The sequence below is a fragment of the Melozone crissalis genome, unplaced genomic scaffold, assembly GCF_028551555.1.
Source record: "Melozone crissalis strain CALT ecotype California unplaced genomic scaffold, PUWL_Pcris_2 ptg000016l_1, whole genome shotgun sequence".
Classification (NCBI taxonomy): Eukaryota; Metazoa; Chordata; class Aves; order Passeriformes; family Passerellidae; genus Melozone; species Melozone crissalis.
In genome coordinates this window covers 39,001,437-39,028,995 of record NW_026535794.1, presented here as the reverse complement: position 1 = coordinate 39,028,995, position 27,559 = coordinate 39,001,437, and the positions used below count along the sequence as shown (strand labels likewise).

Here is a 27,559-nt window from a genome sequence, read left to right as displayed (position 1 = left end):
CAGACTCACTGCTCTCCCACCTCTGCCCATACCCACTGCTCTCCCACCTCTGCTCTCCCACCTCTGCTCAGCCCCACGGCTCTCCCACCTCTGCTCCTCCCCACCATGCCTGACAGACAATCACAATCAGCTCTTGTGACAACAGCATTGGCACAAGAGGCTGACCAGCTCATCTTTTACAAACCAAACAACCACAACTTTGGCAATCTCACTCCTACTGAATAACAACAACAACAAAAAGAACGGAGTCAGCAGCAAGCAGTAGCTGTCACACAGGGATGTAAATAAACCCAGGATAAACGAGATGAGGCAGCTTGGGTTGGCTGGTGGGTGCTGAAAGAGCTGGTCCAGGGTTACCCCTTCAGGGTGGGCCAAAGTGGGGGAAGATGGAAGGCAGCCACTTCCCTGGTTTTCTAACTCCCTGCACAGGACAAAATTGCTTCAGCCTTTACTGCTATTACACACTTCCTATGAAAGTACCATACAATTCAGTGCTCAAGCTGTAATGCAATTAATGTGATTCTAGGACAATTTGCAGCATCTGCAAAAACCATCAAGTTTCATATCTGTGGTTCATTTCAACAGTCATAATTTGGCTAACAAAATTATTCATGCTCAAAACTTCTCTTAATTTTTTTTTCTTAAAACAGGTTAAAATTTCAGCATGTGGTCAGAATAGCACCTACTAGAAGGTGAGATTGTTTGCTAGAGAGGCATTTTGAAGTTTAAGTTCTAAACAGATGGGACCATCAGTGGAGGAAATAGAACTCATGTATGCCATATGCTTTACATAGTTTTATGATTCTTGTATTTTTTATTAAACTAGCCAATGAAAGTAATAACTATACTGGAGATTTTCATTTAGTCTCAGGAGTCAGAATAGTGATTCAGTTTTTCATGGTGTTTTCACTTCTGTTTTCCTTCTCAGCAACATAAATCATAAATCTAAGAGTTGGATTTTCAGTGTAACTTACAGTAATCAGCTTATTTTGTGTTTCCCATTGATATGGTGTAATTATTGCTTTAAAATTGCTGTTTACAATGGGCAGCAATCAGCTTCGCAGCACAAATCATTGGTCTAAAATTAAAAACTTAGTATCTTACTATTAGCTTATATGGATTTTAGACTCTGCTTCTTAAGAAAGGACTACCAGGCATCCATCAGAAATAAAACTACTTAGATTAAGATTGGGGGTTAGATTCTACAGATTCAACAGAACCAATTGAATCAAGTATTTTCTATAATTCTATTTTAAAAAAAGCAAACCTCAAGAGAAGTCCTTTTACTTGCACACTGACTTTTCAGCTACACTGTGTAGCTGAATCTTAATTTGTGTCCTTTTCTGTAAAAAAGATCTTAAGCAGATGTTCTCCACCAACACCCATAGCAGTAACTTGCAAAGTTAAAATAATACAAAACTTTCTGTTTTGCTTGAAAGGTTCATTATGACTTTGTTTAACTGTGCCTTGGCAAAACTGCTTTCCAAATAGTTGCAAACAAAGCAACTTATAACACATTATTTTTATATATGGCTCTGAAAGAGCTGAAAACACAAAGCTCAAAACACATAATTTATAAAGGTTGTGTAACTTGCTATCTAAACTTATCTGACTAATCATGAAACCCGTGAGAGAGGCAGGTGGATTGTAACAGCAGATGAGTTGAAGGGCTGCGATTCTCATACAAGGAAAGGGTTCAAATAATTGCTTGTTAGTCACAGAAAAACAATGCTGCAAGAAAACTGTATGAATAAATGAATGAGTGAACACTGGACTAATGAGCTACTTCCTCTGCTTGGTGGATGAGCTCTCAGGGGATGACGACTCCTTTTCGTTACACTCGTGAGCACAGTGCAGAGTTAACAGGGTCTTGGTTTCTGCCTGCTGCTCTAGTGACACACAGCCTGGTGACAGGCCTGGAACATGGAGGGCTTGAGCACCGGACACAGGACATTTACTTCACAGCACCAACTGGGAGCTGTCCTCCTGCTCTAGGTTTGGTGAAGTGCAGCCGCTGCCTGGTGTTTCAGGAGAGCAGATTGATACCAGAGACACGGTGGAGCTGTTCTGAGGAGCTGTAGATTTGTTCAGCCAGGTTTATACTGTGGGCACTGCCCCACACAGGCCTGGCTGATGAGCCCTGAGGGACCCTGGCTAGCTGTGGCCTTGTCTATCAGGTGTTCCTGCCCCTGAGCAGCACCAGAGTACTAACAAGCCCCACTGAAAGCCAGCTTACTTGTTCTCTTCTTCTTTTTTTTTTTACTTCTCCTCTGGTTCTCCCCCTCCCCTTCATGTGCCTCTCCATTCCTCTGTCTCCTCAACTTGCACACGGACAGCCAGGTTGGGTCCAGAGGCACTCCTCTGCTGCTCTTGTGCAAAGAGATACAGACTGCAAAACCCCTATGGAGTCAGCTAGGGTCCAACAGACTGACTAGAGAGGTTTTCCCAAAGCCTGGCACCAGAAGAGCAGGGAGACCTGAGAAGGCTTGGAAGAGGGGTACCCGCCATTTGAGAGAGCAGTGTCAGCCAGCACTGGTCTTATCAGAGCCAGGCTTAATTTAATCATTCATCTGCTCTCTGATCTCCAGGATACCCCTGATCTCAATTTCCCTGAATGATGGAGAGATGACAGTATTTAATGAGATTGACTGTCATCTTCATTACAATAAGAGCCTTTAATTATATCATTGAACATCATTTGATACCAAAGAGAAGCATGCTCTCTTAAATTTCAGGCAGTGACAAGGGGTCCAGAAGAACAGGGTTCCAGTCCTGGCTTTGCCAGAGGCCTCCTCTGGCCCATTAGGTAAGAGCAGGACAGCCACTGAATTAAAGGTTGTGTAAGCAGTGTAGCTCAGACACTTCCTAACTGTAGGGAGCGAGGCTCTGCAACCTAAACACTCTGTGTGTAATTATTAAATTGAAGCTGATTCAGAACCTTGACACATAAAGAGAACAACCTACAGGCTCTCTCCTTCCTTTCATACAGCTTTACATTTCAAACAATTACTTTAAAAGGACTGGATCAAAAAGTTGGTGGTTGCTCAAAGCCCCAGAAAAGAGCATCCAATTCAAATCCAAATTGGATTTTTTTGTGGCTGCAGCAGTGTTTCCATCACTCTGAGTATTTTGGCTTGATACTCTCCGAACTAGACTTGTGTCTGCTGGAAAAGAGAAGGGATGTACAAAAATATGGTGTTTTTTCCCAGCCTGGAGAGTGAGTAGATAATAGAGTAGGAATCAGGATCTATTTTTAGAGCCTAGCTTTTTAATTCATTAGCTGTACAGAACTCTTCACAGGCAGTCACTTTTCTCTACTGGGTCAAGGCTAGGGAACAACTGCTGCATTACAAGGACAGAGATAAGTGAGAAAGTCGAGCTATAACTCTCCTCCATCGCTAATTACTTCATTCTAAGGCCCCCACAAAAATCACCAGTGAAATTCCATGACCTTCTGCTGCAAGGAAGGAGCCAACTGCCTCCTCCAGCAGCATCTGTGCCTTTTGCAGGCATGGTGCCAGCGTGCCTCTCCCAGCCGCACACAGCTGCCTTGCAGAGATTCCCAGTGCTTCGGAGACAAAGCAAGGAAACAATCACACTCGCTGTTGATTAGTGAGTCCCTGCTTTGCAACCCAGCTCGTGTTGCCAAGTAATGAGCACTTCTATTAGCTATGTGGAAGGGAGTTTCCTACTTGCTTATTTAAAGAACATCCTAAATCACACAATCTGTTTTTACACATCCCACCCTTCGGGACAGAAATAGTGCCCTTGCCAGGTCCTCACCTTGTACCAAAAGCTGAGTGATTAACTAATCTAGGCAGCTGACACAAAAGTGAAATCCAGCCTAATAAAAGCTTACAGTCAACTATTTTCAACAGCACCTAAACCAGGCTGAACCAGCCTGGTACTGTGCAGCCCCACTTCTCTGCAGTTTAACTGCGGTATTCATTTTGTCTTGCATAGAAACCAGACAGCTCTTTTAATTACATCCAAAACATGCCTGCTCAGACTGAGAAATGATCAGCCCTGCAAACAGAGCCAAGTAGATGGCTTGGAAACAGATTACTAGATTCCTCCATGTCTTAATAGATTTGCCTAGTGAAATTCCTGAAGCTTCCTCTTCCCTCCCCCTGCCCTCCTTCAGCTACAGCTTAGTGTCCCTGTTTCAGGCAGACCCATGGTGTCTGGGGAGGACTGAACTCACATTGCAGCCTCTCACTAGGACTGTCTCAGGTGACTGGTTTCTACCATAATCTTAAGGAACACAGACTACCTGCAATCTCTTGAACTTGCACAACAGGTTCAAGAATCAAGTAGGAAAGGCAGAGATCACATAACCTCTCTCTAACCCTGGCTTCCCAAGCCAAGAACCCCAAACAAAAAAGGTTTTCCTCAATGTTTTGCCTTTTAAAAATGAAGATTAGTAAAATATAATTAGTCTTTCTACTTCACATAAATTCTGCACAGCAATGTCCCTTCAAAACCAAAATCCTGTTTTAAGAGCATGAGACACTTGTAGCGTGGAAAGACACAAAGGCTATCTCAAGGACTTGGAATGAGCTATACAAACCCAGAGCATCCTCTGAAGGCACCACCATCTGTTTCAAATTCCCTCACTGGACTGCTAGATACCACACTCCTTTAGATACACTGTCATCAGCAGTTTTCAACAAACTTCAGAGGGAACAGTATTTTCTTTTAAAGTTCAAAGAATTACAGGACCACAAGGGCCAACCTAAGGTAGGTCTCTAGACCAACCACCTGCCAGACACCTACCATGTGCTGCAAGGTTTGAAAGCTGACACAGCGTTAGTGCTGACTGCCCTGTCACCTGCTGTCACCCTCCCCCATCAATGACAAAGGTCCCAAACAGCTTAACAACCCCCAGTACATTATCACCAGTCTTGAAGTGTTGCCAAAAAAAAAAATCATAGATTTGGGTTGAAAGAACCTTCAAGATCTAGTTCCAAATCCCCTGCCATGGGCAGGGACATCTTTTTCTAGACCATGTTGCTCAAACATGCTCTGTACAGCTAATGAATTGAAAAGCTGGGCTCTAAAATGAGAGCCTGATTCCTACTCTGTTATCTAAAATAATTCCAATGGAATGCACACATTTGCCATACTGGCACTACCTGAAGCCATTAAATCTACAAAGCAGACAGAGCAGCCCCCTCTCTGCAATAACCCCCTCCATGCTCAGGGGAGACCTCACTCATCAAATCTGCTCCGAGGAACTTCCACTTCCTGTCCTACAACATCACAGGACTACCTTTCAGGAACATCAGTGACACTTTAATAGAGTGGCTAAAAAAATCTCCCATGTTTAGAACAGATAGCTTTAATACTTTTTAACAGATTATTTTGCATTTTTCTTGTTTGAACCAAACAAAACATCATAAAAAAATTGCCACCTTGAGCTGTAATTCCTGGCTTTGAGAACACACTGCCAAAATGTCTCTTCCTTAGACTACCACCCTCCTGTAGGAACTTACACTTATGAACACAGTGGAGTATTAAGTGAATTTCTCAGTTGAGGGGAAAATCTTAACATGTTTCAATGTTTACCATGTTTCAGGAAAAAACTCCAAAACATTCCACATACCACGCTGAAGTTCCAGGAAGACAGAAGACACAGCTACTTCTGTCAACCTTCTTCACAGCCTTCTATCAACCTCTTTTCCTGTCACTACCTAATGGATATAATACAGAATCTGCGGAAGCTATGACAGCCATCCACCTAATCTACCAGGACCTGCATTTAATTTCCCAGCCTTTATGTGCAAACTGACTTCATGCTGAAAAGGTCACACTGTGATTTCACAAAAAGTAGTCTAGATACATTCATCTGTAACTGCTACCCAAATGTGTTTAGTTCTACCACCTAACCAGGCAGAGTAAATCAGAATGCAGCTCTTTAACACAGATGCATGTTTTCTGTACCGTTATCAAAGGAAGGTTTAAGAAACTGTCTGCTCATCAATCTTGACAAGTGAAATACCTACTCTACAGTCAGTATTTTACTATTCAGCCTAAAATCTTATCATTCTTTGAAATGTGTCCACATTTTTAATACTGTGCACCGCAATGAACAGAGCAAGCTTTACCTTTCTATTCTGCGCTTAGCTGATTTAGACAATGTTTGTAGCTGAGAGGCCCAAGAGCTGGTTTGACACTGAAGTACAAAAAAAACAGAACTTGAAAAATAAAACAGCCATTAGTATTTAATTACCCATAAAAAATAAATGAGCACTTTCAGTTTACATCTCATTGCACAAGATCAAAGCTGGCCTTCAGTCCAAGCACAGGACAAACACAGACCCTAACCTACAAACAGTGACTAAATAAAAGAGAAAAAAGAACATGGACCAGCCCTTGGGCTTTCAATACACACTGCACACGTCCTTCCACATTATCCAAAGTGAAACCCATCACAGAACACTATACTCAGGGCCTACAATCTCCACAAGTATCAAATCACATTTTCAAAAGCCTGTCAAAATACGGAAACACCCGAACTCCCGGAGAATGCTACGCTTATCCACACGACCCAAGAAGCAGCAGAAGCACAGCTGAATTGAACAACCAGCATGATCTTTATTGGGTGGCCGCGCTCACAAGGCTTAGCGGTAGCGGTGCAGCTGCAGGGTGTTGCGCCTCCTCCAGGCGGCACGGCGCGAGCCCCCGATGGTGTGGTGGAATTTGTGGCCCTTGCCGAGGCCGCGGCTCTTGCGCCCGGCCGACGTCAGCCCACGCATCTCCCTGTGCTTGTGGACGGGCTTGGTGATCCATTGGGTATCGGGGTTCCTCCGGATGGTCTTATGGAAGGGATCGATCAGGATCACTTCAAAGAACTTGTAAGTGGAATCCTCGCCCACCCAATACGAGTTCAGGACTCTCAGAGCCCCACAGTGACGGCCGGCACGCTCCTAGAGGCAAAAATAAATGCGACAGGCTGTCAAACCATGGATGCAGGACACTCTTCATGCAGAAAGATTACCAACTCAAACATGAAATTTCCATTTTCCCTAGGACAACCTCTTTTCCTATAAAAACCCATCCCCTTACAGCTGCAAAGGTGCAACTGAAAAGAAAACTGTGTTACAAAAAAAAAAGGCTGTTTGGATTCCTGCATGAAACAGGATTTGTCAACCAAGCAGGAAGGTGCTTGGTTGACAAAAGAAAGAACTCCTTGTACACAGAAGCACCCAGTCAGTAAAAACACAACGTTAAGAATAACTTCAACATGAATATGAAGAGCATTAGCTGCACTTGGGGTGATGGAACAACCTTTTATGGAAAGTTATGGAAGTGATTAATTTCCACATCCAAAGCTACAGGGGAGAAAGAAATTTCTGCAGAGTGTAAGCCTGTACTGGTAGGAGTAAAGGAATAGCTGACGCAACAAATCTTTGCACCACTGCTGGCATATTAGTGTGTGCTACTCCTATCCTCACTTGTGGTTAGGAAGACACAATCTTAGTTCAGAAAACAAAACAAAGCAGAAAATAGCAATTATGCAACTCAATCTGCTTCTCCTGTCAAGAATACTCCGTATTTAAGACACATTGTGTTTAACTGTAGAACTTTATCATCACTATAGGGAAGCATGAACTAGTGGACTCCATTCATCTTCTTCCCCAATGTGATCTTAACCTATTGTTTCAGGCTTCCCTAAACAGCTTGACTATTTTCTGCACATGGAATAACATATTTTTAAGTCCTTTTATTCTAGTGTGAGAGCAACACCTGTATGAAATATTAGAACACCAACCATCCTCAACCAGCTTTTATTTGAGGATGGGAGCTCCAACTGAGGCTTTGTATTTCTGTAATCTGAAAAATATAAATCTTCTGGAAAGACTGTGTCAGATTCAGAAAATTTGAAGCTAAAACTGAGGGCAAATAACCTCTTCCATAGCTGTCCTAAGTGAGCATGTCATTAGCCCTCAGGTATCTGGGAGTAACACATATGAAGACAATGCCATGAGCACTGAAAACAGAATAGCATTTTTAATTCAAACTCATCATCTGTGTTTCTTTTAAATAAGCATGTCCCATTTATATTTTTCCCTGAAAAAAAAACCCCACCATATTTAACTAGCAGAAGTCACTCAGCAATATTTTAGAAGTCCTGAGAACAGAAAAGTCTTCTGCTTCAAGATGGAAAGGCAATTACACTCACCCTTCTTCCACAATGTCTAGTTTGAGAATGCAGCCTGGTATTAACTCTAATCCACTGAAAGAGGGTTTTTTTGTAAAGGTGAGAACTCCATCTCTTCCAGACTACAACTGTGATAGCAATGAAGCTTACAAGATCTCATCAAATCAAAGTTTACATTTTGAGCATTTCAGTAACAAGATCTCACCTAAAAATAGGTTAACCACCAAGCTGTGTGCTTGTGAGGTACCAGTTTTTCATAAAGAAGCAAAAGGTCTCTGGCACACTGCCTCCAGCTCCTGCAATACATCTAAGGCTGCTGTGCAGCACCACTACACAAACAGGTGCTACAGGCTTTAAGACAGGAACTCACGTGTACTTTGTGAAAGGACATCACCTACAGCTGGTGATCCACACCTTAGCACATGCAAGTTCTTATTTCTCATGCCTAGCTCTTTATTTTACTGTGGCTTGGACTAGTTATGTGTTTTTCATAACAAATATTGTGGCATACTTGAGAAGGATGAACTTCACTAAACCACTCAAGTGGTTTCCATAGACCCCATTTTAGAAGTTTGTTTTTTATTGTCTCAATAGAGTTTTAAAAGACTGCTGCTTTCCTGCCATCATTATTCAAAATCTTACTAACAACTCATTAATAAAACAGCTGGTTTGATTCTGTATTTTTTGTCTCTGAGTATTTTCAGCTTTTACAGACTAAAACTTTCCGCCCCAAATTTGTGAGCAATAACCAAAACACTCACCTCTGCTACAGACTGAAGACTCCTGGCAAACTTGAGCTGGTTAACACCATGATGCACGGGTTTACCATAGGTTGCACCTTTGGGGACTGGGCGTTTGCGGCCACCGCGGCGAACGCGGACACGGTAAATAACATAACCTGAAACAGACAGTGACTCAGGAACTACAGCAATTCTAGCAGCAATTGTACTGCATTTCCAATCCCCCAAATGTACATGAAATGCTGCAACACAGAGTCATTTTACCAATTTTTACCAAAATTTACAACTTGGGGTGGATAGTGCAAGATGGTTTTGTTATTTTCATTACAACTGAGTAAGGAAAGTGATATCCTGAGGCAACTGGTTTTGGCTCCAAAGCAGAGCTTATGGCACCTTTTCACTATCCAGTCCCAAACCAACTAAGATCAGCTACAGCTATACTGTAATACAATCATAAAAAAAACCCACCAACCAGCAGAATCACTACCCAAACTGCACAATTCAGATGGCAGCACTCAAAAAGCACTGAGCTCAAGCCATCCACAAACCCTGCTGAAATCTCGTCACTGAGAAATGACAAAACTAGACAGTGACAGAAGTGTCAAGTCCTAGCTTTTTATTTTCTTTGTGAATAAACATACTGGGTTTTTAAATGGATTTCCAGAAGTTCCACATGGATAGCCACTTATCCCATTTCTTTTCCTGACCAGTAACTGTTTTTCAATGACAGTACAAACTCCATAATCTTGCTCAAGTGCATGCAGCTGTAAAACAGTCATAATATGACTTGGGTTGGAAAGAACTTTAAAGATCCAGTTCCAAGCCCCCTGCCATGGACAGGGACACCTTCCACAAGACCAGCTTGCTCAGAGCTCCATCCAACCTGGCCTTGGACACTGCCAGGGATGGGGTACTCACAACTCCTCTGGGCGATCTGTTCCAGTGCCTCACCACTCTCACAGTAAAGAGTTTCTTCCTAGCATCTAACCTAAACCTGTTCTTTCAGTTTGAAACCATTCCCCTTGTCCTGTCACTACATGCTCTTGTGCAAGTCTCTGTCCAGATCTCTTGGTAGCTCTTTTCAAGGTGCTAGAAGGTTACAGTTCAGTCACCTGAAAACAGTCAAAGTAACAGATGACAAAACTTGGGAAGAGTAAGGACATCTCCCAACTAAAACCCCTGCTCAATTGTGTGGCACTAACGCTGCACAAGAACAAAAACTGAGGCCAAAGCTCACTTGAGCTTCACCTGTTAGAACACAACAGAAGGCACAGATGTGAAATTAAGTGAAGTTATGGTTTTAGGCTGTGGGCACTGCTACCAGCTGAGGACATTTACGATATCCTGTTCATTTCATGCAGGACACTTCAGTTTCTTGAGGGATACTTCAGTTTCACTTTGATACTGCTGTCACTGCAGGAAGCCATGTCCCTTCGTGGTGAGGCACAGGGACCTGGCCTGTGGGTGCCATTACCTTGCTTGGCCTTGTAGCCCAGCCTGCGGGCCTTGTCGGGGCGCGTGGGGCGCGGGGCGCGGTGCAGGGCCGACAGCTGGCGGTACTGCCAGCAGCGCACGCGCAGCAGGAACCGCATCACATCCGACTGCTTCTTCCTCCACAGCTCCTGGATGTACTTGTAGGCACCCATGGCTGTCTACCTGCTGGATGGAGAGCTCAGTGAAACACTGCAGCAAGAACAATTCCCAGCTGGAACATCTTCCACCAAACCACACACGGAGCAGCACTGGAAGACAGGGAGCTCTCACGCTTCTTTGTACCACTGACACATCTGGGAACATGGATCACACCTGGCAGCCTTCAGCATGACACCCTGCAGTCACCATTCCCAGCCATTTTCCTCCTCTTTTATTTATTCTGGAGTGTTTAATTCCTCAACTGAGAAAACTTCAGCTGCGCTATGTCTGATACTACTGAACCCAACAATTAACACCTGGATGGAGTTTTACACACAAATCTATCAAGACCTACAGGACTGTGAGGAGTTATTGTTAACTCTGACTTAAAGTAAGTTTTATTAGTAAGTGGAAGTTTAACAGTTGCTTAAGGAATTAATTGGATTGGGACTTTTGCTTCTTTAGAGCTATTCACACGGTGTCTCCCACATCCCAGGAGAGACAAGGCCTCCCTCCACATCCACTGAAACTGGGTTTTAAGTAAAATAAGCCTCACTGACCGTGTCATACTAAAAGAAAGTGTCACATCTCAGTGTCCTCCTGCTGCTGACATTTGTGTTACGCTCCACAGATGCCCTGTGGAGGTTTTTTTAAATTGTTTTTAAAAATTGTTTCTGCTGGGCACCATTGGGGGTAGTCTGTATTGCCTTCAGCAGAGCAAGGGCCCAATACAAAATTCTTACAGGTCAAATTTTGTCTTTAGAAAACAATGATTATAACAAACTCCCTCTTCTGAACTGAATGTCTTAATAACATGAATATAATGTGAATATGTCTTAAATTGATATATCTTAATAGTTGAAGGCGTTTAAAAAAATGACATATTACTTTATTTTGTCATCATGTTTACTGCTGTTTTCCCAAAAACCTCTGAGGCCTTACAGATCTGCAGCAATCAGCACGTGCACCTGAACTCCACCAAGCCCCCAGCCCAACTCACCATCAGATAGAGGCAGCTCACTTTATTTACACGTAAACCACTCCACAAACAGTTCGGGTGTGATTTTGGATACCCCTCTTGTTTGAACCTGCCCAGCTAGAGCTCATCCATTCCCATCCCCAGCCACCCCACCCTTTCACGGCCTAATGGCACAAAAAAATCCCCACGATCAAACGACAAACCCGGAGCAAAGCAGGGCGCGCCGTCTGTCCCCGACCCACTCCCGCTGTGGCGCGCCAGGGCCACCCGGGCTGCCCCGCTCCCCTCCCCGCCCCGCCGAGGCGCAGCCCGCGGGCCCTCCTCCACCGGCTTCCCAGCGGCTCCGCGCCGCAGCAGCAGCCCCATCCCGGCCGGAGACGGGCGGGCGCTGCGGCGGGACGGGCGGATGGGCGCCCGGATCCCGGGATGGCCGCGGATTGAGGGAAAGGCCGAGCGCGGACCGGCCCTCACCTGATGGCGCCCAGCGACGGAAAGGAAAGGCCCTACTTCCCACAAACCCTCGGGCCACACCACACTTCCGGCGGCGGCAGCGCTGCCTCATGGGTAATGTAGTCCTACAGAGTGCGGGCGAGCGTCGCTCCCCGCCCGGCCCGCCCGGCCCGGCCCGGCCCCCCGCGCCCGCCAATGGGCGGCAGGGGCGGGCCCGCGCGGGTCCGTGGGCCGGCCGGCACGGCTGTCTGTCCAGGTGCGCGCTCGCGGCGGGGGGCGGCCCCGGGGGCGCGCTCGGGGCCGGGGCAGTGGGGAACGGGGGCTGCTCCTGGGGCAGGGGCTTGGAGAGACGCGGCATCCCCCGAGACACCCCCGCTCCCCAGCCCCCATAAGAGCCCCCGGTCAGGGATTGGGGTGGGACTTTGCTTAAAACCCTGAAAAGAAGCCTTAAAAAAATCTCTAAAATAATAATTATTTTTAAAATGGTAAGATTATGAGGAACGGCTGAGGGAGCTGGGTTTGTTTGGTTTCGAGAAGAGGAGGCTCGGGGGGAGCCTCATCCCTCTCTACAACTCCCTGAAAGGAGAGTGTGGTGAAGTGGGGGCTGGTCTCCTCTACTGTGACTGCAGTGAGAGGACCAGAGGCCTTCAGCTGAGACAGGGGGGACTCAGATTAGGTATTAGAAGAAAATTTTTCACTATTAGGACAGTCAGGCATCAGAATAGGTTGCCCAGGGAGGTTGTGGAGACATCATTCCTGGAGGGGTTTAAAAGGCATCTGGGTCTGGTGCTGGATGATGTGGTTTAGTGGTTACAGTGGTAGTTCTGGGTTGATGTTTGGACTGGATGATCTAAAAGGTCTCTTCCAACCTAATGATTCTATTCTATCCTAAATAATAAATGCTAAGGGGAAAAAAAAAAGAAGCCCTAAAACCAATACTAAAACCTTTTCAGTGGAGGGTAGGGAGAGGGCACCATGGAGTCCCTGGTTCTGCAGGCCCTGGCTTTGCCCACTGATCTGCTCCTGTCCCTGCTCCCCTCCCTCCTGCATGTGGCATGGCTCAGGTTGGATGGGGCATTGAGCGACCTGGTCTGACTGGTGCCATCCTACCCATGGCAGGGGGCTGGAAAGAGAGGACCTTGAAGCTGCCTTCTGGCCCAAGCCACTCTATCATTCTGAGTTAGGCTTTCCCAGCCTGCAAGTCCTTTCTGCCTCCCTACCTGCAGCTGCAGGATGACCTTTCTGTTTTTCAGGGTATGCTTTTCAGGGCACCCTGGCTTGTGAAGCATTACCTGGTTAAACTGGAACTGAAGCAGGACAACGCCAGCCCCTCCTGGTCCAGAAAAGGTACTCTTCAGCTCTCTCTGTGGGAAATGGCTCCAAACAGCAAACTGAGTCAGGGCCTGCTGCCCTGCCATGGCTCACTGGCAGAGGGAAGTGCCCCAAGCTGCTGGATGCCTCCTGCTAGAACCAGCCCCCACTCATCAAACTGCTTTAAAGCAGACAAAAAAAACCTGCTTTCTGCATTTGCTTTCCTGTGTTTCTGCCTTTAACTCACCTGTTTTGTAGCTTCCAGTCCATAAAAGCTAGAAACTTTCTGTGAGCAGAATAAAAGGGAAGGAACCATCATTTTCTTGCATTTCCAGAAGCCATCCTGGTACCATGAGATACCATCAAGCCCACTGCAAACCCAGGAAGCTCGATAACACCGTGCGCACACACACACCAACAAACACAGCCCCTGCCCCGGGGCCACGCATGCTCCAGCGCTCCCAGTCTCCCCAAACCTGACAGGACAAGTGTCGAGGCTGCAGGCAAGCATCAGCACCACTGGCAGCAGCCTAAAACCTGAAAAAAATGGTGTGGGAGGAAACTCGAGTCCTAAAAATATCAGTCGCTGGCAGGCGCTGGGAGGGAGCTGTGCCCCCGCTGCTTCGCGCTTTGCCTTGCGCCTTCCGTGGGCTCGGCTCCTGCCCGTGCCCATCCCCATCCCCATCCCATCCCCATCCCTGTGCCCATCCCTGTCCCCATCCCCGTCCCCATCCTCGTCCCCAGGCTGCACCAGGGCTCACAGCCTCCCGTGTCTGCACAGGGCTCCGCCGTGGAACCGGCCCTCGGGAAGCATGGGAAAGGGCTACAAGGTGGTGGTTTGTGGAATGGCCTCAGTGGGAAAGACTGCGATTTTGGAGCAGCTTCTCTATGGAAAGCACACTGTTGGTGAGACATTTTTACTTTTGGGGGGAGGTGATTTCCTTTTCTAGCATCTTGGTCGGTGTGAGCCCCAAAACACCAATAATGGAGGACTGCGAACTGCGCTGAGGTGAAGGAGGAAATTTATGGGGTTTTCTGGCATCTCTGGGCTGTTCTTAAAATTCATAGTCCCTTGCTTATGGATTTTTAAGAGAGTTGTGGAGAAGAACCTGTTCCATGATGTTCCCAGTAATAAAACACAAGAATGTTTAAAAAGAAACAAACACTGAAAGTAGGTGATGTGCATGCTGCATGTTTACAAAAGAAATACCTCGTTCCCTGAAAGATGCTGTAGACATCTGAAAAATAAATAGCTGTCACATGATAAGTGTAGACACTGTTTAGACTTTTGTTTCATCTTCTTAAAGCTTTATTTTGCTTGGTTTTGGCTAACATTTAATCAAAGCTCTGGAAAGAAAAACAGCTCAGCTTTAGGTTCCACGTTGTATGCTGAGTTTTGAAGGCCAAGTGTCTCTGCTCTCTAAGAAACCCCATGGGGAAAACAGACTTGACAGAGGAACAGAGGATGCCTGATATTTGCTGTGCACAAAAGAGAGGGAACAAAGGCAGAGCCTGCACGTTTCCCTCTGTTTCCACATTTGGCTTTGAAAGGAAGGGCAATGATCATCAGGCTGACAAATTATTCCTGCCTCACCTAGAAACAAGGGGTGGCAGCAGGGCTTTGACAGAGGATGTTTAGTCACTTTGCATTTTTTTCTTGAGCCGGTAAATTAGGCGTTGGGGATAAGTTGTCGGATAAACACAAGGATTTTTAGCATGGTGCTTTGCAGCACTGCACCTTTAAAATGTGTGGATGGGAGGAATTTGCTGGCAAAGCGATACAGAACTGTGTGCTAATACCCGTGTTTAAAAGGAGGATTTCCTCTAATGTTGCAGCAACATCTGTTTCCAGCATCCTACTGAGCGCTAGGCACGTAGCCCCGTGTAGCTTTCAACGTGAAGGCTGCAAAGCTTTGCAGGCTGAAGGTTTTTCCCTTTGCTGCTGACCTGCCTCTCCTCTGTGCCGGCTGGGAGACTGTCAGAGACACCCGAGCAGCATGGGCAAGGCCACGTTACTTCAATCGTATTGCCTTGCCTTAATTCCTGCCTGCTATTAGCAACCCTGCAGGAAGGATATTCGGGTGTTGCTGATCAGAGGAGCTATTTATGGAGCCAGCCATGTACATGATTATACAACGTCATGGACGCTGGCTGACATAACCAGAGGGAGGCCTCGTGCCTGGGGTTTAGCCGTGGGTGTCCCTCTGTCACTCCCAAATGCCCTGCTCCAGCTTGGCCAGGGAGCAATGCAGACCTCTCCCCCGGCCCCCCTGCACTGAGAAAGATCATTTTTCCTTGCCTGCAGCTCTGCTCTAATTTTATGGAGTTACTGGTAGGGGAAGGAACAGCTGATAGCAGATGGGGAGTGCAAGGGGAGAAGGAAGAAGGTAGTTTCCTGTTTTCTGTGATTTTGGTCAAATCATATTCCTAAGACATTCAGAGAAAGAGGGCAAATAGCAGAGACAAGATGAAAATATGGAGAGGATCATTACAGAGCTGCTGCACCCCCAAGAGATGAGTGGCCATGGCCCAGCAATTTTGGTATCCCTTGCACAGGCCATCAGGCACATTTGAGGGGACAGACCAATAAGCTGGTGCTTTTGGCAGTCCTGCTGAGTGGGCACCATCCTCCCTGCCTCTTCCTCAGCACACAGGCAGTTGTGGCAGGGGGTGCCTGGAGTTTGGGTTGGTGGAAATGGTTTTCCCAGAGGACCTTCAGCTACTGTTCCACTCTGTATTAAGTGCTGTATTGCAGAGGCAGGATGCCATTGTGAGGATCTCAGTACACAAGGACAGAGTTTGAGGAATGGTGAGTCTTTAACTGCTCCTTAGCTGAGCTGCTTTAAACTGCACAATGGTGCTACCATTGCAGGGGTGGCCCTTCCACACCTGAAACACGATTACAGGACCCTGATCCTCGTTTCCTAAAGCTTGTGAGCTCCAGAAAGCTGATCTGTACATCTTGGCTGCTGGCCTTTTTGGCCGGAGGCAAGAAGGGACCAGTGTGTTTGCTGAAAGCCTGTCTGTTCAGAGCCAACCAGCAGGGCAGCTCACCAGGCATGGCAGCAGGGACACAAGCTGTTTCAAAACCTGTGCTTCCTGACTGACGTCAGGGGCAGCTCTGCGGCCGCTCCAAGGGCCCGGGAGCCGCGGGGAGGATGGCCGAGCCAACAGGGGGAGTCTTCCCGTTCTCAGGGCAGGCACATCCCCCTCTCAGTGACAGGAGGCACGCTGGAACTTGGTCGGAGGCTCAGAGTGCAGGGTCTGCTGCCGTTCTCCAAGGTGTCACAGCCACTGTCACGAGGGTCTCCTCCTGGCTGTAAATCAGCCACGGGTCTGTCAGAGCTCACGTGCCTCCTGTTGACTTTCCTGCACAAAGGAGTGGTGGCACAGCTGGTGGCAGGGAAGTGATTAGAGCCCTTGGAGGTTTCACCTTGGAGGTTTCACGCTGCTATGTAAAGCCCTTGGCTTTGAGCCCGTGCTCCTGGCTGTGTGCTTGGTGGTGGTGCTGTAAACCCAGTTGCACTGTTTCTTTTCCTAGAAAAACAAGCACCTTCAGGTCTCCCTGGCAATGGATGAAGTCCCTGAGTGCCACTGTTACTTACATGGTCAGCAGCTAACACTTTTACAAAGGCACCAAGATTGCTTGAGGTCAAAGAGGAAAAAGTACTCAGGAAGGAGGAATAACCCAAAAAAGGACTATCTGTTCCCTGTAGCTTGTGAGAAAAATTGGATTTTGTGCTAGGCTTTAAACTGCAAGGGAATTTACCTTATGTCCCAAGATGGGAAAGGAGAAGACAAATAGATGAGAGACGCTCTCAGAGCCCTATAAAACAATGTAGCTATTGCAGGGCAGACACTCTCACCCAACTAATACAAGGAATTAAAAAAAACCCAAAAAAACAAAAGAAAATGTTTGAAATGGGTTCAGATTTAGCATTGAGTTATGTAGGGACTGTATCACCATAGGTCAGGGCAAATAGCTGCTAAGGATTGCACAGGTGTATGTGGTACAGACACAGGTACAGCATGTGCCCAGGTGGCCAAGCAGGCTGATGGCAGCCTGGCCTGGATCAGACATGGTGTGACCAGCAGGGCCAGGGCAGTGATCATCCCCCTGTGTTCAGCACTGGTGAGGCAGCACCTAGAATCCTGTGTTCAGTTTTGGGCTCCTCTCTATGAGAAACACATTGTGGGGGTGGAGTGGGTCCAGAGAAGGAAAATTAAGCTGGTGAAGGATCTGGAGCACAAATCTGATGAGGAGCAGCGGAGGGAGCCGGGAGTGTTGAGCCCAGAGGAAAGGAGGCTCCAGAGGGGGACCTTTTGCTCTCTGTAGCTGCCTGACAGGAGGGTGTAGCCAGGTGGGGGTCGGTCTCTTCTCCCAAGTAACAAACAACAGGAAAAAAGGAAATGGCCTCAAGTTGTGCCAGGGGAGGTTTAGATCGGATATTAGGAAAAATTAGGGAAAGGGTGTCAGGCATTGGAGCAGGCTGCCCAGGGAAGTGATGGAATCACCATTCCTGGAAGAAAAACCAGATATGGCATTTGGGGACATGGTTGAGTGATGGGCTTGGCAGTGCTGATTGAACAGTTTGACTCACTGATCTTAGAAATCTTTTTCAGCCTTAACTATTCTATGATTTGGTGAGTGGCTGGTACCTGGGATGACCTCTCTTTTTGTGATTTAAGTGTTGGGTTCATCCAAATTTTCCACCTTGCTGTCCTGAAGAAAGAGGGGCCAGTCTTGTCTCCTCAGTCATGAAAAGGGTCCTTGCCTGGCAGCAGGAGATTGTCCCACTGAGTGCCTGTGGTACCTGGCACTGCTTGGCCTGGCCTCTCTTGACCAGGCTAGCAGAAGACTTGCTGGCTTAGCTTTGGTACACAGGACATGTCTGTAAAGAGGATGGATATTTTTCCTTAAACAGTGTTCCTGTTCAGTGATGATGCGGAAGGGAGTCTTTCTTCTGCCTTGAAATATTTCTGACCTCTCAGCCTATACTAAACTTATCAGCTCAATGGGAGGAGATGAGAACTCTCCCTGTAGAAAACTTATCTCTGCCTCCTGGCTGTGGAAATAGCTGGTATGGTCACATTATTCATAAGCAGCTAGTTCAGATCTTACTAGCTAGGAATGAAAACACCATATATTACTGTGGTGGAAGCCATAATGAGAGAAATTGCCTCACTTGTTCCAGCTGGAAGGATTTGGGGTTTTGGCTTACACACTTTGGATGTGGAGGCTAATTAGCCTAATTATGCATTCATAGAATCATAGAATGGTTTGTGTTGGAAGGGACCTTAAAGATCATCTCCTTCCAACCCCCTTGCCATGGGCAGAGACGCCTTTTTACATCTTCACTTCTTAAATTAAAACTACCTGGTGACAGAGTTGCAGTCAGCTTTGTGTTTTAGAAATAGATGAAAATGGAACTGAATGTATGTAACTGAGGGTCAAAACCTGGCTATTTGTTGGTGGGACCAGTACTTCCCTAGCAGCTAAATCTAAACTGATCAGCTCCTCTTGAGGTTTATCCAGCTCCATCCCACGTCAGGGATCCTCTGACACACTGTCTCTTGAGATCTAAATAAGAAAAGCCTGTTATTCTGCAGTTTACAAACATAAGGAATAGCAGGTCTTAGGAGCTCTTTGCTGAATTCCTCTGGAAAAAGGGAAAAAGAGATTACACAGGAGATCTTCAAAAGTACTCAAGAAGACACAAAATTTGTACTGCATTAATGTTCAAGATCCAACTGGGAACTTTGGAATTTCCATCCCTCTTGAAATTTCCATTTACTTGGGTATTTGCAGTTTATCTGCTGTGCCTGGCTAAGTGTGCAGTATTCATTAGTATATTGAGCCTTTTCTTTTCCTCATTGGGAAGCCACAAGGGTTTGAAACAACACCCAGTGTATGACTGAGGCTTCCCGTTGGAGTTCCTCTGCGGCAGCAGTTGGTAAAAAACAGAGACCTTTCTGCCTCTCCTAAGATTTGCCCCAGCTAAGTAGGTGCTAGAGAGTGGCATCACTTCTGTCTATTCCTCCTTTCCCTCTCCAAAGTTTTTATATCTTCAGTTTTCAAAGGAGGTGTGACTTTGTGCACTCTCTTGTTAGTTCCCCTTCACCCCTCCAGCTTCTGAACCTGAAAGCTGCAGTGCTCTGCTCCATGGAAAAACTAGTCAAGCTGGCAGCAGTCTGCAGGACAGCAGCTCCCCAGCACAAGCTGCCCTTGCCCACCCAGGCAGAGGTGGTGGAAGGATGCCCAGGGATGCCAGTGAAGGGAAGGAGAATCAGGATCTTTGTGGCAGGGAGGATGGGATGGTGCCAGCATCTTTCTAGGACACTGACTAGTGTTGCTTCTCTTACAACAACTTGCCTGACCCATTTTGAATGGAGACCTAGGAAGTGTTTGAATGGGATGCTACTAACAAGAAGTGTAAATGCCATTGTCAGCAAGATACAGCTGGTACATGGCCTGGGCTTTAGGAGCAGGGCCTAGAATAAGGTGGGACAGGTATTTCTAAAAATTGTCTACGTTTACTTAGGAAACTATTTGTATACACTCCCTCCCCCAGTGCATGTAGGTGAAATTTCACCTCTGGAATCTGATACTGGTGCATAAATTTCAACCCCCTCCTAAGTGCCCCCCCCTTATTTCACATCAAAATTTGTTGCTCTATTCTGCTGAGTTAAGTCCCAGGTCTTAAATTTTCCTCTTCACTATTAAATAGGATGTTAAAAGACACACTTTTCACTGCTGCTTTTAATGCTATTAGGAAGAGATTGTCACAGGATAACAAGGATATATTAGAGGCTGTTGGATTACCGTATAGCATTTAGAGGATGAAAAATTGTACAATATGATTTGTTGCTTTTGAAAAAGAAAACTTAGGTACTTATGGTTCCTTCCTTCTTGCCAAAGCCATGTTTACTGATGCTAGATATTTCCTTGACCTGTCTGTACAATGCAGCAAGAATATAGTGCTGTGTCTAAACAGCAGTGCTATATCCAGAAAGGGCTTTGTTACTACCTCAGTCTTTAAAAGTGACCCTTTGACACATTCTACAATCACACAGGATGCATTTGTGCTTCCTCTTTTCATTAACCTTTGCTTTGTCCTTCTGTTCTGAGTTTTGCTCCCACACATTAGCGTGGCTATATTTGGAGGTGAGATAAATTAAATCTTTGGAAACCTAATAAGAGCTTGATCTATGAAGACTGCACAGAGAGGGGCAAAAGAACAGTTTGTGCCACTTTCCTGCACAGGAATGCTGCATACATCACGGGAAACCATCAGCGTGGGTGGAATGCTTTAGCTTGTTTGGCAGCATGAAGTGTTTTGAATAGTGTCATTGAATATAGCAAAATCCTTATTTTCATAGGCCAGATAATCCCTTGTGTTTTCTTAAACAATACACTAAAAATGGTCCCTTTTTGACAGACAAAGAGAATAAAGCAGGACTCATTATTGTAGTCCTGCAGCAGCAAACAATTGTATATAGGAGTGCAGTGGAGGCAAAAACGTGGGTTGCAGAGGGCTTGTATGAATACTTAAAACCAACTCTGAAAGTGGCCCAGCTACACTATACATAGATTGTTTCAACCTGTAACCTTATGCACCTGCATCCAGGAGGAACACAAAGCTGAGGTGATTGATGTGTTTTTAGGTTTGGCTTAGGAAAAAATAGTTTTAATTAGTTCAAAGCAAGCTGCCTTGAATTACCTCAAATTTACTGTGTGGAGAGGAGGAGGGAAGGAGGGCCAGTATGCAGAGAGTCAGGGTGGAACAGGTGATACATATATGAAAGCTTGTTACCCTGTGCATGCTCTTGCCTTGCAGTAAACGAACTTGTTCCAGTCTGAGTAATTTTAAACCCCTGGAGGATAGAAAAAGCTCACTGTGTATTTGAGTGAGTATAGTATGGAACTTTGTTTGTCTGTAAACACCCCCTTCCCTCTCTGGCTTAATTTTACGTATGGGTTAGTTATACCCCTAATACACATTCATTTCCAGAATTATCCCTTTGGCTCCTGCTTCTGCAGTATGATCCAGCTCATCATGAGGCAAAGAAGTAGGTTAAAGATGTTAGTACTTGACTATCTGGTGTTCCCTGGCTGTTGTTCCAAAAGGGTATGTTTGGGCAGGCTTGTTTTGCAGCATGTTTGGCACAGAACTGGTGCAACTGGGTGGTTGGAGTTTGGAAAACTTGGGAGGAGAGCATATATCTTATCCTATTCTGAATGTGCATGTTGCATAGATTAATTTTACAGGCATAATCATGTGCTTACATATGAATGTATTTCCAGTGTCACTATTGGAAATAGCTAATGCAGTCATCTATGAATACAGCCCTCCACGGAGATGCCAGGCAAGGTCAAGGCCTGGTCAAGTCACTCTGTAAAACACACACTAAAAGCTACTATGGGGTAAAATTCTGCTGCACTGCAAAGCATTCTTATAGTGAGGCTGTACTTAGAGCAGTGGAACATTCCTGCTTGTTTTCAAACAGGCTTAGAAGAGGGTGCCACGATTGAAGATGTGTATTTGGCATCGGTGGAGACAGACCGAGGCGTGAAGGAACAGTTGCGGCTTTATGACACCAGGGGTCTGCAGGAGGGCGTGGAATTGCCCAAACACTATTTCTCCGTGGCTGACGGCTTCGTGCTGGTGTACGCCGTGACCAGCCTCGAGGCGTTCCAGAGAGTCGAGCTGCTCAAAAAGGAGATCGATGTCTTCAGGGACAAAAAGGAGGTAAATGCATGCTTGGCTAAACTAGGAAGTTAAGGTCGCAAAGCCCAGCTTTTGTTTCTGTAAACGTCGTGTACAAAGGAAAATGAAGGTACCCACAGCCTTGGGCAACCCAGCAAAAATGAGGCCTTCACATGCCAGGGAAGCTTAATTCACATGCCATGCAGGTGTCATTCAAAGGAATGCTTTTTTTTCCCTCCTTATTTCCTCTACTACAGCTAAAATTCAGTCAGCTGAATGCACCAGCCAGGACACTTATGACTAATAAAACATATGGTCCACAGCAGTGCAGCTCATGTTTTTCTAGATATTGTACAGGGGAAGTCAAGTGCATAGAATAATGTAACGAAGGGCATTATCCTTGTTTGTTTTGTATTCATGTACTTGATGGCTTACAAACTAGTGTAATTGACAATGGGTCTCCCAGACATTAGTCAATTGGCAAAGCAGCTTTAATGTATTTTAACAACCATATTGAATCAATTCAATTGTGTGAAATGACTGCTCTATTTTCCCTTAGAAAGCAGCTAGTGTTTTCAGCTGACAGCGTTCCAGCTTAGCTAAACAAATATAACTTGCACGTGGCATTAGCATTACGGCTTTTCCTACAGTATCTATATTCTGGAGTAGTTTTCCCTGTTAAATGTCTTTAGCCTACAGCTTTCCAAATGCCTGTTTTATGCTGTTTAAAAAAAAAAAACAAAAAAAAACAAACATGAAGAATTAATTGGATAATGGCAGGGAGAGACTTTGCAAAAATGTAACTTGTTTTGTACTGACAGCACACAGGGTGGTAGAGAAGGCAGGCTCAAATTTGATGGCAGATGAATGTCCAGTCACAGGAGAGGCATGTTAGGTGGTAGGGCTGGTGTGAGCTGCAGACTGTCACGTATATCAGGGATGCAGGAGTCAAGCATAACTCCCCTGCAGGGCAAGGAAAGGTGGACAAGCAGGAAATTTTTCCTAGGCACTGTGTTTTGTGATGGCCCTGATTTGGTACTACACAGCATGTTGTAATGCAGAGAGAGAGGCACAGCCCCAACAGGATCTGCATCCTGCTCATCTGTGTTACCTGTTAGAACTCTTCTCTCTCAGTGCATGTAGGTATTTTAGAAAAAAGCCAATTTGCTTATCCTTCTGGAGAGCTTAAAACTGTGATTCTGACTGAGGATAACATGGTTAAAAAAGTGGTGGCCACAGTCAGATGCATAAAATAGTTTTCATTCCTATGATTTCTATAAAAAATAGGCTTTAAGGTGTACAAGGTGAGATGAGGAGTCTCACCTTAAGATAAACTGTTAATCAGCAGATTAATGATTCTGTGACTTAAAGTCTGAGCTCTGCTAAAATGAATTCTTTACTGAATTGGGGATGTATCTCCACACATGGTGCTTCTGAGCTGGCAGAACTTCAACTCGTTGAGTGGCACAGTCCCCTGTTGTGTGGCAGATGACAGAAAGCATTGATGGCTGGTTCCTTGCCTCTGCTGGCTGTGGGGGCTCTCCAGCACGCACCTTAAAGCCTGGCCAAATTTTATACTAAATAGAGGTTTTGTTCTGTTACACTGACAGAGCTTTGCCATAGCTAAAATTCAGCTGGAGCATGCAGTAAATACACATGAAGATTATAGCTTCTTTCAAAGCCTTCACAGAGGGGGGAAAAACTCCTAAGCAGCATTTTTCCAAAACCCTGGACTGCTGTAGAAAAGAAAGGAAGTCTCAGACCTCACAGGAACAGGATGAACATCTCTAGCTGGAAAGAAGCAGAAGGCTTCTGGAGTTAGCCTGAACAGGAAAGAGCAAGCAAGAGTGGCCACAGCAAACCCCACAAATCATCATCAAGAGAGGATTTTATCACTTGATCTTTGTCAAACCACTAGTGCGGAGATGAAAACAGAGTTTGACTAAGGACCTTGAACTAAAAATGTAGGCATGGTTTCCCCCTAAGAGCTGGTGCTGGTAAAACATTTTTAGAGAACAGTTAAAATAAGGAGGAGCAGTATCTTCACACGGCCAGCACTGCCTTTGGCACTTCCTAGAGCTGAAGCACTGGGAAGGCTTCATGTACCTACTGAGCTCAGCCACGCTGGACTGTGTGGGTGATAGTGACACAAGTCACTCGATGGATCCTCACAACTGCAGATGTGATAGAGCTCTGCTGCTCTTGAAAGTGCTCCCCAGAGGACGCTGCTGGTGCTCACTGCCCCTCTCAGCAGACTGTCCCCTGCAGCCCTGGGGCTGGGCAGCCAGCAGGGCTGAGCTGGGAGAGGGGCCCATAGCCCAGCCTGCCTGGGCTGCTGGCACGGTTGGCTTTATTTATATTGTGGGATGGGGCTTGGGCAAGAAACAAACTGGGCAAAATCCACTGCTGTGGGATCCAGGCTTTCTCTGCTGCTGTGCATTTTTTCATCCCTCAAGCATCTGCTGCTGTGACTTACTTGGATGTCATGCTCTCATCATTTGTCTGGGGCAGCTCAATTGCCAAGTAAGTGGAGAATGGGGCTGTGTAACTTTGGATCTCTTGGCTATTGTTTCCCTTCAAGCAATCATTGGGGGCAGGGAGTGGGGTGGCAAGAAGGGGAAGTCCTGCATATCCTATAATTAAAACAAGCTTCCAACCCAGAAGCAGATGAGGCAAATTCAAATCCCAGACCCTGGTATTCCAATCTACATGCAACTTACCTTGTGCCAGTGCTAAGTTACAGAACAAGACTGAACAGCGTTGCTTTTTGCCCACTGTTTAAAAGGATGGTGACTGGTGGATGGTTTTGGTATAAAGCTCACCCTCTTGTTTGGTTTGTAGGTTGCAGTTATTGTCTTGGGGAACAAAACTGACCTCGTGGACCAAAGGCAAGTGGAAACAGAAGCAGCACAGCAATGGGCAAGGGCCGAGAAAGTGAGACTGTGGGAAGTGACTGTGACAGATCGGAAAACACTGCTTGAACCCTTCACCTTCTTAGCTAGCAAACTGTCCCAGTCCCAGAACAAGTCAACATTTCCCTTGCCTGGAAGGAAGAGCAAAGGGAATAACTGTGAAAACTAGACTAGCTTAGCATTGTCTCCTGCTGCCAGGTCACAGTCTAAGTCCTTTTTGTGCCATTTGCTCCTTGCAGTTTCACTTAAAGCAATAATATCATTCAGCAATAAAATCAGCAAGCTTATAGCTAAGAGGTATCCTTCCTTCTCATAGACTTGGCTTGGAAAAGCTGCTGGTGGTAAAAGCCTCAAAAAGCACTTTAGGAGAGCAGTTATTTTGCAGCCAGAGTTATGGAGGAGGAAGGGATAGATGGATACCTCTCCAGCAGGGGCTTTTACCATGCCTGGATACAGCCATGTTGAGGGACAAATCAACAAGCTTACCAGTATGTAATCCCTCTGCAGATCTATAGCCTGTAGTCACAAAAAGTATTAACTGCAATAAAGCATTCCATTTGGAAAGGTGATATATTTGAAATGGCAACAGTTCTTTTACCTTGACCTTCAAGAGGGCCACAGGGCTTTTTGATGCTGCAAGAGGCTGAGATCAGTGTCTTGCTGTAGGAGAAGGATATGGAGCAGGAGGAGCAATTACCAGATTTAGCCACTGATGTTTTGCTAGTGTCTGGAAGAAAAAAACCCCAGCAAAATCATAAAAAAACCACCCCCACATCTTATGGGAATTACCCCAACATGAACCTTGTCAATGAAGTCTAGTAAGCAGTGCTTTCAGGTCAGGAATTCATTTGTAGAAACCAGAACAGCTCTCAGAGCTCATTGATTGAACAACAACCTAAGGACAACACAGCTGTGGGTTTGTTCCAGTATGTCCACTACAAATCCCAGAGGTGTCCCACATTCCCACAGGTGGTTGTGTTACTGAGGATTGTATGGATTGATTTGTATGCAGGAGGTATTGCTGAGCTCTGCTTAGGGCACGCTCACCTGGCTGCTCAGGCAAGCTGCAGCAATGCACCCTGCCTAGGCCAGGCAGCAGCTGGCACAAAGCTCTGTATGGCTCTGCAGGTGGGGCCAAGGAGGGCAGGAGGCTGCCTGCCTTTCTGGGGACATCCCTGGGCAAACAGCCAGCAATGCCCATACAAATGGCCCTGGTCTCCATGCACTGCACATGGTCTGGCTGCAGGAGCACAACTGCATGTGCTGTGTTTGACTCAACGCTGGCAAACCTGTGTGCTGAAGGAATCTGCTGTCCCAGGCCAGCCTGGCACTCAGCTGAACAAAAGGGGATATATAGAGTGACAGAATGAGCAATTTTTCCTAGAGACAGGGGCCAGTTTTTGGCATCTAAGAACCTCCTGTACTAATTGATGCTAGCTTTTCTTTATATTTGAAAGCAAGAGCAGGGAGAGAGAGAGTGAAGTACCCAGTTTCTGCATTTTCCATTAAATTAATCCTCTTTTGAACAAATACTGAGAATTTCACTGTGAATCAGCAAAACCACAAGCATTATTTGCACTGTCATATCATAACTGCTAAATAATGTGCTTAATGATCACAATTAAGCTCATAGTATTGCTCTTCCTGAATACTGATTAATAAAGCCCGTCAGCATTACTAAGGTCTGTCAACATTATTAATGTTAGAGCAGCAGTACACTTCACTAAAAATTAAACAGGAATCCCTACCATTATAATGAAGGTAGACGAAACTGTTTATGTGCTTTGCTCAATGTGGTTTGAATTGCTGTGGCCAAGGAGTAAGATAAGAGAGCAATTATGAATGAGCAAGCTCTTGTAATGCCCTGCTAGGAACATACAATTGTTTCCACACTGCAGCTGAGTAAGCACGATAGCACGACCTCTCTGCACCTGGCCAGTAAGAGTCATTGTCCCCAGCAGGATGACACTCCCTCCTCACTCATTTCCTACTGAACACATGTGTGCTCCAGGCTTCTCCCTACCCAGAAGACTCCGTATCTACCTGCATGCTTGGGAGGTGGAGGTGACTTCGGAGCAGCAGTGGCTCACCTCCTCGCTGCAACCTCTTACCAAGGAATGGGTCATGTTCCTCTTCTTCAGCTCTGCAGAACCCTTCTGGAAGGGACTAGAGTCAGCCTTGGATCAATCAAAATAAGTGAAGATGTCTCCTAACAGCACAGCACTAAAGCTGACCCTTGAGCCAAGGGAGTGCAGGCTGACAAGTCAGAATGAACTTAAAATGCCTGGAGATGAAAGAATGGGGATGACTGGTTCCTGTGCATGCTGCAGACTTGGTGCCAATTCTTCTGCCAAGACTGATGTCACCTGTAGGCTGCCAGAGCTGTGCAGTGCAAGTGCAGCTTGCTCACTTGCTCCACTGGACTCCCAGGACCTGACAGTGTTTTAAGACAGGCAAGAGAAACAGTATCTTCTAAATGACTAAGGCCATTTTTCCTAATATGCTACATAAAGGCAAACATATTTTCTTTGATCTGGCTAAATGTAGAGTTTAAATCATTCGAGGCATTCAGATAAAAAAAGAAAATCACCACCCACTGTTTTCTTTCATAAACTTACTCTGATGTTTTTCTAAATATCATAGTGTTTTACTGAGAAGTGATG

At 45.8% G+C, this 27,559-nt stretch overlaps 2 protein-coding genes across 5 annotated transcripts; one reads left to right on the top strand and one right to left on the bottom strand.

Moving 5' to 3' along the window:
- Positions 1-6,577: 6,577 nt before the first annotated feature.
- RPL15 (ribosomal protein L15) lies at positions 6,578-12,073 on the bottom strand. Of its 2 annotated transcripts, none has more exons than XM_054273676.1 (4): positions 11,987-12,073; positions 10,379-10,563; positions 8,926-9,062; positions 6,578-6,929 (listed from the first exon to the last, which is right to left on the bottom strand). In XM_054273676.1, exons 2-4 carry the CDS (start codon positions 10,548-10,550, stop codon positions 6,624-6,626), a joined length of 615 nt encoding a protein of 204 aa, XP_054129651.1. In that variant the 5' UTR covers positions 10,551-10,563; positions 11,987-12,073; the 3' UTR covers positions 6,578-6,623. The 2 variants fall into 2 exon arrangements, with proteins under 2 accessions (XP_054129651.1, XP_054129652.1); XM_054273677.1 differs by having other exon boundaries at positions 10,379-10,560; positions 11,987-12,056.
- A 101-nt stretch (positions 12,074-12,174) lies between these two features.
- NKIRAS1 (NFKB inhibitor interacting Ras like 1) lies at positions 12,175-26,573 on the top strand. Of its 3 annotated transcripts, none has more exons than XM_054273611.1 (4): positions 12,175-12,221; positions 13,219-13,312; positions 21,785-22,026; positions 24,826-26,573. In XM_054273611.1, the coding sequence occupies exons 2-4, from the start codon at positions 13,222-13,224 to the stop codon at positions 25,063-25,065; spliced, it is 573 nt and encodes a 190-aa protein (XP_054129586.1). In that variant the 5' UTR covers positions 12,175-12,221; positions 13,219-13,221; the 3' UTR covers positions 25,066-26,573. The 3 variants fall into 3 exon arrangements, with proteins under 3 accessions (XP_054129586.1, XP_054129584.1, XP_054129585.1); XM_054273609.1 differs by lacking the exon at positions 12,175-12,221 and adding an exon at positions 14,058-14,182 and having other exon boundaries at positions 13,233-13,312; XM_054273610.1 differs by lacking the exons at positions 12,175-12,221; positions 13,219-13,312 and adding an exon at positions 14,036-14,182.
- Positions 26,574-27,559: the final 986 nt, after the last annotated feature.

Excerpts from the sequence above, each read along its gene's own strand:
- RPL15 (XM_054273676.1), bottom strand. The coding sequence starts at position 10,550 with ATGGGTGCCTACAAGTACATCCAGGAGCTGTGGAGGAAGAAGCAGTCG. Across the intron at positions 9,063-10,378 it reads GGGCTACAAGGCCAAGCAAG|GTTATGTTATTTACCGTGTC; the intron begins GTAATGGCACCC and ends TGTCTGTTTCAG. Across the intron at positions 6,930-8,925 it reads GTCTTCAGTCTGTAGCAGAG|GAGCGTGCCGGCCGTCACTG; the intron begins GTGAGTGTTTTG and ends TTTTGCCTCTAG.
- NKIRAS1 (XM_054273609.1), top strand. The coding sequence starts at position 14,089 with ATGGGAAAGGGCTACAAGGTGGTGGTTTGTGGAATGGCCTCAGTGGGA. Across the intron at positions 14,183-21,784 it reads CTATGGAAAGCACACTGTTG|GCTTAGAAGAGGGTGCCACG; the intron begins GTGAGACATTTT and ends GTTTTCAAACAG. Across the intron at positions 22,027-24,825 it reads TCTTCAGGGACAAAAAGGAG|GTTGCAGTTATTGTCTTGGG; the intron begins GTAAATGCATGC and ends TTTGGTTTGTAG.